Source organism: Rhododendron vialii, chromosome 10a (assembly GCF_030253575.1).
Source record: "Rhododendron vialii isolate Sample 1 chromosome 10a, ASM3025357v1".
NCBI classification, from domain to species: Eukaryota; Viridiplantae; Streptophyta; class Magnoliopsida; order Ericales; family Ericaceae; genus Rhododendron; species Rhododendron vialii.
In genome coordinates, this window is record NC_080566.1 from 19738785 (window position 1) to 19749181 (window position 10397).

The following is a 10397-nucleotide window of genomic DNA, read 5'->3' on the forward strand; positions in this document are numbered from 1 at the left end:
ATTTGATGTACAACTGACTAGGGACCACACGAACAACTGAGCCAATAAAATCCCAATCCGAACCGTCCAACGGAATCCCCTGCCATACGCGTCGTCGTCATCATCACTCTCTCTGTCTCTCTCTCTCTCTCTCTCTCAAACTAACACGCAGTGAAAAACGCAGAGACGAATAGGTTAGAATTCGTTGGAGAATTTCAGAGTATTAGAGAGAAAGAGAGAGAGAGAGAAAGCACCTAAGGAATATTCTGAGAGTTTCATTTGAAGAATTCTAGATGCAGTAGCAAGATGGGGAAGTATGCCTTAGCTAGTGCCGGTCCTTTCTTCTGTTTTTTTGATTGGCAGTTTTGTTTAGTTGTGCCTTGCTTGCTTGCTTAGTGTTAGGTGTTTTTTTTTCCCCTGCGGTGGCTCCTGTAATTGGTTGTTTTAATGAACATTTAAGTTACCAAAAAAAAAATATATGGGAAAGTACATGCGGAAGTGTGGGGGAATTGCGGAGGTTGCAGCTGTGGAAATGGCTCGCGTCGGCGTGAGGACGAGAGCTCGCGCTCTGGCCATGGCGATCTCAGCCGCGGCAAACAGGAGGAAGATAGGCGGCGGAGTATCGAAACATTCACCGTCGTTAGTTCAGCTCAGAATCCGCCGCCGACCGATTGCGACGCCTTTAAATTCCGGAACACAGACGTCATCGGACGACCACCGGAGCTCTGGCCCAAGATCCGATCACGTGACGACGTCGTGTTGCTCGAGTAACGCGTCAAGCGAGGTCGTCACGGAGAGCTTCAAAATTGTAGATCCAGAGGTATTCTAGAAGCCTTAGAATTCCTCATAACTCTCTAAGGAATTTTTGGTCTCCGTGCCGTAATTAATTTCGTATTTTAAAATTTTGAACTTTTTTTTTTTAATTGGCAGGGCGAAATCGTTCGAATTGAAACACACTGCAGAGAAAGGTACTGTATACTCGTCCCAAATTCTTTTGTTCGATTTGCAAAACAGAGTGTTAAAAATAATATAATTTTTTTAAAAAAAAATTTAAATTTTTTTCACAAATTAAAAATACTTATTGATATTTAGTAAGTTGTTGAAAAAATTTTGATTTTTTCTTGCAAAAATTATATTATTTTTAACATTTCATTTTGCGGACCGGACAAAAAATTTGGGACGGAGGGAGTATTTCACATAACTTAATATGTTCAATTTTGCATTTAATTTGGTATTTTTCCACCACCTCCTCCTCAATTCTAATTTCAAAAAGATTCAAACTGCTGGCGATTTTAATACTTCTTCCCGTTTAATTCTCTCTCTCTCTCTCTCTCTCTCTCTCTCTCTCTCTCTCTCTCTCTATATATATATATATATATATATATATATATATACACGTCTCTTGGTTGATAAAATTTTCCAGGAGAGAGAATACACCATCGAGCGAGATGGAAGCAGAATCAGGAGAGCTCGAGTCAACGGCGACACTGTCGAAGGCTAATTCACGCAGCAAAGCAACCGCAAAAAAATGGACGGTGAAGATTCCGTCGGAAGCCGAAATAGAAGAATTCTTTGCTGCCGCAGAAAGTGAAGTTGAAAGGCGATTTAGAGAGAAGTGAGTTTCCAGCGTATACGTCATCCTTCCATATAGACATATATAGATGTATGGTACTGTATGTCGTCCTTTGTTTTTTAGAGCTAGCTAGCTCTAACTGCAATGCATTTTTGCAGGTATAATTTTGACTTGGTGAACTTTGTGCCGTTGGAAGGTCGTTACGAGTGGGTTCGCGTAGGCCGTGAGGAAGAAAATTAAACAGAAGGCCGTGAAAGACTTCTGTAATGGCTTCCTTTAGAAGTTTCAGATTGTTCAGCTGTTTTCTCACTACTGCCACTAATTTAGATTGTTCAACTATTTTTCTATTCACTAGAAGATGTACAGCTCCTCTCTCTCTCTCTCTCTCTCTCTCTCTCTCTGTGTTAGTTCGATCTGGTACCGGAGTCTGGACTCTGGAGTATAGTAGAAACTTCTCTGCGAAATCTGCCCTTGAGTTAATAAAAGTTTCTGGCCCTAAAAGATTCTTCGTCTTCTCTGCACTCTCGCCTGGTACGAATACGATATGTATCGGTATCAGAATCAGAGTAAAACCTGTTCCACAAATAATTCTGGTGGTTTTAATCTTTAAAATTTCTGTTACGGGAACTTGTTATTTGGGGTAGTTTCACTAAACCAAAAGTTGTGGACAATTTTTAGCATTTTGGTGCGTTCTTGTAAAGTTATAATCTGAAAACTTATTTCGATATTTTTTACTTTTTCTAACTTTTTGTTTAGTTTTTCTTCAGAATCTTTGGAATTAATTAGATGTTCGTCTTTCGAATCGAAAAAGTATAAAAATATGGACAATTCTTTCCACTAAACAAAATATTATACTAGCACTTATCAAGTAAAACTTGTCTACAATTTGTTAAAAGGGAAGACAAAAAGTTAGGAACGAAAAGTTTAGTGGAAACAAAACAGCTAAACGCCATAAGTTATAGGTCAACTAGTGCTTGTCCGTGCCTACGGCACTTGCTAGCTAGTGGCTCAAACACTATCAATTCATTAGAACATCCGCAATGGTACTAATCAAAATCAATAATCAAAATGTGTCACGTCAGCATTTGATTATCCATTTAGTTCATAATCAAACTTAACAATTTCTACCTCCACATTGGTTATTTTTGTATCCCTAACCAAAAAAAACCCAACAATACACAATGCACATTTGTCCAATCGCAAACGAGTTTTAATCACGCACCCGACCACACCAAATTATTCGAATCGATGAGACGATTCCAATATGGGGTGTTTTTGAGTTATTGAGTTTTGAGTTTAATTGTTGAGTTTGGTTATTGAGTTTTGGTTATTGGTAAAAGTTGTTAAGTTTGGTTATGGAATGGGTGGAATTTGGTTATTTACTAAAAGACTTGTAACTTTGGTTATTACAATGTGGGATGTATTTTGAACATTGTTGTTAAATTTGCTTATTTACATCCATTTGCTTATTACAATGCGGATGCTCTTAGTGTGTAGTATGTGATCTTGTTTTTAGTGGCACGAAAGATAATTACCCGTACTTACGGCACTCCCCCAACTATACATTTAAGCTCGCTACAATGAACTATCAATTTGCTTACAGAATTCACTCTTAGGCCTTTTCTTTTGCTGATTGGAAATTGTAAGATAATAGAAAAACTAAATAAGATAAATCAAACTATTTTCTAAAATAAGGAGAAACTTATTTCCAGAAATCACAAACCAAATAGACCAAGGCTAGACCATCACGTATGTTCAATCGTAAAAGTGGCCTTTTTACAAACAGGTGGTGAGTACTCATTCATCTATAATTCCTTCAAATTCCAAGCAAACAGTAAGAAAGAAAAAAAAAAATCTCCAATCAATTGAAAACTCGAGAACAACCTCAAGTGAACTCATTTAACGAAGAGGACAGAGAAATCGATTTCTTACTTGAGAACCCGACACAAAATTGATGGGCTGAATGGAGTCCAAGAAATCAAGCCTCTTGGTTTCCTCTGAGAGCAACGGAAGTGGTGACGGTGGCGAAATTGATGTGAACGTCCTTTAACTGAAAAAAAAGACAGAAAATAAGAAGCAATTCAAACCTCACAAAAACCATAGCTAGGGCTTCGAAACCTCAACAACGAAGACTCCCAATTTCGTCTAGAGAACGATTTGAATAGTTAGGGCTCCGATTGAAAATAGAGAGACCGATAAGAGAGGGAGTACGGTGGTGTCACTGGAGACCGATAGGTAGTCATCGCACATCAAGGAGAGTCCGGGTTGCTTCATCGGAGGTGAGGGTGAGGGAGAAAGGGGGGGGGGGGGGGGGGGGGGGGGGGGGGGGCGTGGAGTGTGTTCAAGGGAAGAGAATACGCGTGGGGATGGGAAAGGTTCAAATTTTGGACGAAGAAGATTACTGTATGTATTTTTGTCCAAATATAGTTAAAATCTATTATAAAGAGCAATTTTTAATATATTATATATTAAAAAAATATAGTTAAAATATTAAATTTTTTAATTTTTAATCCGTTTGAACCGGTACGAAAATCTTATTTTTTGATAATTTTATCTTAAATAGTCATAATGGAATTTTGGATCGAAGGGCTTTTAATGAGCACCATAAGAGAGTCATGAAATTAAATAAAAAGTCTTAGAATACTTACTGAAAGGCCTTAGAGACAAAAATTCATTATTACCAAGTAGGATAAAATGATCATAAAAATAAAATTTTCGCACCGGTTCAACCAGATTGAAAAATGGAGCACTTAAATTTTTAATCACATTTTTAATATATTATATATTAAAAAAATATAGTTAAAATATTAAGTGTTCTAATTTTCAATCTATTTGAACCAGTGCGAAAATCTTATTTTTCTGATAATTTTATCTTAAATAGTCATAATTGAATTTTGGCTCGAAGGGATTTCAATGGGCACCCAAAGAGAGTCATGAAACTAAATAAAGAGTCTTAGGATGCTCGTTGAAAGGCCTTAGAAACAAAATTTTACTATGACCAAGTAGGATAATAAAATCTTCGTACCGATTCAACCAGATTAAAAAATAGAGCACTTAATTTTTTAATAACATTTTTCATTTGTGAACGTCTGTGCCGGCGTGTGTGAACGTGTGTGCATGTGCATAATAGGTGCCACTGGGTGCCAGATAATCGAGGCGGTTCCAAGGACATCTATAAAAATATCTAAAAGACATCTCAAATCTCAATCTCATAGTTTCAAATCAAATTTTTATAATCCAAACCGTTTAATGTGTATAGAATGTGATTTTAAGAGTGCTCGCGTGAAATTAGCAAAAAAAAAATGACCAAAAAGTTCTTGTTTTGGGCAGTTTTTAATTTAACCGTTCAATACAAACTGCACAAATCAAGCCCATTCCGATCATTGTTTCTGCTGATTTCTTGTTGGTACCTTTAAAATCATGTTCTGATCACATTGAGCCGCTTGGATCATCAAAATTTGATTGAAAACTATGAGATCTTTTTTTAAATGTTTTTATAGGTGTCCCCGAAACTGCCCCGGTCAATAATATAGCGGAAACGGAGCCTCCTTTTTCTTTTTCTTTTTCTTTTTTTTTTATCAATACTACTACTTAATGAATTTATCTAATTGTAGCAGGCCGAACATAGAAGTTCGCTGTGGAACGACCGAGCCCGCTCCGTGCCGAGCTCGAACCTTGAGCACGGCTCCCGTCCCTGTTCTTCGTCGGCCATTTCATTTGCCACGGGCTTATCGGCAGGTCAGCTCGTTCTCGGCCACCTTCCTCGGCGGGTCCCTTGTGGCGTGTCCTCTTCCGTCGGTCATGTGCCAGGTCGGCAAAGGTGTGTTCGGCCACCCGCGGAGCACAGTCACTGCCGACCATGGCTAGTCGTTGATTTGCATGTCTTTCCACGTGTAAAAGCGGTAACAACAGAAGATAATCATGAGCGCACATGAAATGTGCCAGCTCAAACCAAAACGGTTACCAGATTCATCGGGTGACGTCACTACGACGCCGCCTGGCCCGCGCAAGGCACGTGCCCGTGCTTGGAGAGCAAGTCAGGGAGGCTCTATAAGTACCAAAGGATAATGCCTCTGGGAAGGTACGCGCTCATATACGCGAATACCCACTCAAAACCCTAGTCTCTTCCCTTTCTCTCTGCACAATACTTATCCTCTCGCCGAAGGGCCTTGCCGGGGCTACCCCCGGCCTGGTCTAAGTCGTGCGCTCCCTGTGCAGGCTAGGAGAAGACTCAATAACCATCAAGCCACCAGCGGAGGAGAAGATCGAGGATCACGGGCCACACAATTGGTGAACCCGATGTGAATCGCTTCTGATTCAAACGGCTCTCACGTCCTCCAGACCACCTACTCCTCCGCGAAAACGACGACAAAACCATTCACCATGGGCGGAGATCAGACGGATGTAGCCATCTCAGGGACCAAAGACGCTAGCGGAAATCTCATCCCCACAACACCCCATGAAAGGCACATGTCCATCTTCCTCGCACCAGGATCCGGTCTCTCACCAGTCGCGGACGACGTAACAACAGCCACATCCGTTTGCTACAGCGTCGCGACGACGAACGCGATAACGAGTTAGCCGCGCTAAGGGCAGAGGTGGCCCAAATGAAATAGCACATGTAACAAGACACCACCCCCGCCGCATCCAGATCTGGTGGAGGAGGGGGTAGAAGAAGGCGAACACCATCTCCACCACCACCGCAAAGACGTCAGGATGAGAGAGGCCAACGCGGGTCCGTTAAAGACCGCCTAGGCTTCACCTCGGCTCCGGGCGACGCCAGAGAAATTATCCTTTACAAGCAACCCACCGCATCTAGAACACACCGCTCAAAAGAACACCGCGATCGAACCAACACAAGGGACACCGAGTCGTTCACAAGCACCTACTCCACTGGCCGCGCAGAATTCTCTCGCACAACGGTTTCACACCGTAGCCGAGATTCCGCGCAGACCAGACGTCATGTATCTGAACGACTCGGGAAAATCCCTACAGAAAAGTTCGACAACAGCAACCTGTCTCGACAGAACGGAAAGGGCGTGCGCATTGACGAGCCAAACAACGAGACCAAATCCCGTAAGGACAAAGGAGAAACGGTTGACAAACATCACCGAGTGACAACAGATTTACGAGACAAACTCCAGCGTCGAAACCGCGAAAAGTCTCCAGATAGGGAGTCCAAGAGAACAAGGACGGATGAGCACGGCAAGCCGCCATGCCCTGGTTTTGAGCGGCAACTGAAGGATCTGGGCGTCTCTCCCTTCACACCCCACATAATCAACACGACGGCCGAACCCAACTTCCACCTGCCAAAGTTTACGAAGTTTGATCCTACCACATGCGAAGCCTACACCCACCTTATCCACTTCCGTCAAACCATTGAGCTATGTACCACAAGAGACGAAATCAAATGCAAAGCGTTCCCGTCCAGCCTCGGCTCCCTTGGACTCCAGTGGTTCAACAAATTGCCCGCTGGATCCATACGGAACCTGGCCGACCTTGAACGCGCCTTCAACACTCGCTTCATCACCAGTAACAGGACAGCTAAGGAGCCTGAGTCCTTGTCCCAGATGAGGAAGCTCCCAAACAAAACACTCAGACAATACGCCGAGCGTTATTGGCAGTTGTTCAATGAAATTCCAGGAATTGACGAATACTGGGCTGCGCGCAATTTCAAAAACGGTCTGGAGACCGGCAGCAAGATTCTTGACGAACTCGCCATCCGCCCACCACACGGCATGGGGGAATTGATGCGCGTCGTGGAGAGATTCTGTGCTCTTGAAGAGTTTTATGCGGACCGTGCAGCCCAGGGAATCCCGAGCTTAACAGCATCCTTCACCTCGATCGCAACCCAACTGTCGACACCAGCAACCACTCAGCACCTGCAACCCAAGAAGCAGGTACACAACATCAAAGAAGGGAAGAAACGCCAGCCAAAAGAGCATGACTACGTGGCCGAAACCACCCACTTCAAGGAACCCATCTGGTCATTCCTAAAAGAAATCATGAGACAACCATGGTTCGAGTGGCCGCAAGGCAAGCTCGGCACGGACAACGGCCAAGCGGATCAGAATCCGAGGAAGAAGTGCTCGTATCACAATGAGCTCGGCCACTACACAACGGCATGCGCTCCGTACAAGGCGTTGTTGGAACGTTTGGCAACCCAATGCCATCTTGATCAATACATTGACCGATCAAAAACGCCCGCCCAGCAGACAAATCCCAACCCCAACGAACAGCGCCCACTGATACACATCATCCACGGTCCAGTTTCCAAGGCATCCGAAACCGCCCTCAAAGCCGACATCGACCACGCCTCAACATCCAAACAGATACTCTCAGTCGGTTGCGGATCCAAGCGTCCACGAACAGAAGAATTGCCCAAATGGACGATTACTTTTACCGAGCGCGATCTTGAACGTGTGCAAACACCACACTCCGACGCCCTCGTCGTAACTGTCCAAATTGGAGTACATGATGTCAAACGCATTCTCATCGATCAAGGAAGTTCAACAGAGGTCATGTATTACGACCTTTTCAAAAAATTGGATCTACCGGAATCAGCCCTACAACCTACTGAAGTACCCCTCATTGGCTTCAACGGTGCACCTGTCCGGCCGTTTGGCCGAATCTTCCTCCCAGTCGTCGTCGGCTCAAAAACTTTGACCGTCGAATTTATCGTCGTCAACGTACCGAGCCCATACAACGCCATCCTTGGCCGAACCTGGCTCCACGGAATGCAAGCCATTGCTTCTACCTACCACCAGGTCGTAGTCTTCATCGGCGCCACAGGTAGATAGGAAGATTTGCGAGGTGACCAAGTAGCCTCCAAAAAATGCTACGTCTCTGCCGTCCACAATTCCACCAAAGCCAAACAAGTACAATGGGTTGAAGTCCCCGACATGGCAGTAATCGACGACGTCGGACAAAAAGCCGAAGACAAAGCAGAGGAAGACCTTGTCCAAATGCCAATCAACGAGGATGGCTCCCGATTCTTCCTCATCAGCTCTTCCATCAGCGAGGCTGACCGCGAAGAAATGTTTCAATACCTCAAGAAAAATATCGAAGTCTTTGCTTGGACCCCCAACGAGATGCCGAGGGTCGACCCCAAATTCATCAGTCACTCCCTCAACATCAAGAAGGACGATAAACCTATCATCCAGAAGGCACGGCGTTCTGCAGCCGAACACGCCGACGCTGTCATTGAAGAGGTCAAGCGTCTGCTGGAGGCCAATGCAATCCAAGAAGTACAATACCCGACATGGCTATCCAACACTATCGTCGTTAAAAAGAAAAATGGCAAATGGCGAGTCTGCGTAGATTATACTAATCTCAACGACGCTTGTCCAAAGGATTGGTTTCCACTCCCGAAGATTGACCAACTCATTGACGCAACAGCAGGACATGCTCGGCTCAACTTTCTGGACGCCTACCGTGGCTACCACCAAATTGCCATGGACCCCGACGACATGGAGAAAACTGCTTTCATCACGCCACATGGCATCTTTTGCTACCACGTCATGCCCTTTGGACTCAAAAATTCAGGGGCAACGTTCAACAGAGCAATATTCAAAATGTTGGAAGAACAAATCGGCCACACCGTGGAGGCTTACAGTGATGACCTGGTCATCAAAAGCAAGAAGGAATCCAACCACCTCCGAGACTTGGCCGAAGTTTTTAAAATCCTCAAGCTACACAAGCTACGGCTGAATCCTGAAAAGTGCGCGTTCGGGGTAAGCGCTGGGAAATTTCTTGGACACCTTGTTACTCAAAGAGGTATCGAGGCCGACCCCAACCAAATCAAGGCTGTTCAAGATTTGTGCCCACCCAGGACGATCAAGGAAGTTCAAAGGCTCACTGGGATGGCAGCGGCTCTCAATCGATTCATCAGCAAATCCTCAGACAAATGCCACGCATTCTTCCACGCCTTGAAGGGCAAAAGCTGACGCAGCTTTGAATGGACACCGGATTGTAACTCCGCTTTGGCCGAACTAAAAGACTACTTAAATTCGGCCCCGCTGCTTGTCAAACCTAAGGAGTTCGAAACCATGTATCTGTATCTCGCCGTGTCGGCCCACGCAATCAGTTCTGCACTTGTACGACGGGAAGGTGCCGACGACAAGCCCATCTATTTCACAAGCAAAACACTCCTTATAGCTCAAACTCGCTACCTACCACTTGAAAAGTTAGCCCTTGCCCTCGTCTCAGCGGCCAGGAAGCTCCTGCCCTACTTTCAATCACACTCTATCGTCGTCTTAACAGAACACCCCCTCAAAGCTCTCTTTCGAAAGGCGGATCTGTCTAACAGGGTCTCCAAGTGGGCAGTTGAGCTAGCAAACTTTGATATCCGTTTCAAACCACGAACGGCGATCAAAGGACAAGTCCTGGCGGACTTTATTGCTGAGCTTACTCCACAAGACACTGAACTCCTCAACACACCCATCCCAACACAAACCGTTGCCGAGCATCAATTGACTCCGAAACCTTGGCACCTTTTCCAAGGCGACATATGGCATCTACATGTTGACGGCGCGTCAAACAGCAACGGAGCAGGGGTCGGGGTCGTCCTAGTCTCCCCCTGTGGAACAATACACGAAAGTGCTATCAGCATCGACTTCCCCGCCACCAACAACGAAGCTGAATATGAAGCCCTCCTTGCTGGCTTACGCTCAGCCATCGCAATGAAAGTCACCAACCTTGTTGTCTACTGCGACTCCCAACTCATCGTCAATCAAGTACTCAGTGACTATGAAGCTCGGGACCCTCGAATGTCGAAATACCAAGCCACGACAGCTGAGCTCATCTCTCAGTTTCACAATTTCAGCATCGAACAGATCAACCGCGA

General features: G+C 44.7%; 1 protein-coding gene across 1 annotated transcript; it reads left to right on the top strand.

Annotated features, from left to right (window-relative positions):
* On the top strand, positions 1–1903 carry LOC131304218 (cyclin-dependent kinase inhibitor 1-like). Its single transcript, XM_058331366.1, has 4 exons — positions 1–799; positions 910–947; positions 1403–1594; positions 1711–1903. The coding sequence occupies exons 1-4, from the start codon at positions 458–460 to the stop codon at positions 1790–1792; spliced, it is 654 nt and encodes a 217-aa protein (XP_058187349.1). The 5' UTR covers positions 1–457; the 3' UTR covers positions 1793–1903.
* The last annotated feature ends 8494 nt before the right edge of the window (positions 1904–10397 follow it).

What these genes read in the sequence shown, in the direction of transcription:
- LOC131304218 (XM_058331366.1), top strand. Translation starts at nt 458, where the DNA reads ATGGGAAAGTACATGCGGAAGTGTGGGGGAATTGCGGAGGTTGCAGCT. An exon ending in TCAAAATTGTAGATCCAGAG is followed by an intron (nt 800 to 909) that starts GTATTCTAGAAG and finishes TTTAATTGGCAG; the next exon opens with GGCGAAATCGTTCGAATTGA. An exon ending in GAAACACACTGCAGAGAAAG is followed by an intron (nt 948 to 1,402) that starts GTACTGTATACT and finishes AAAATTTTCCAG; the next exon opens with GAGAGAGAATACACCATCGA.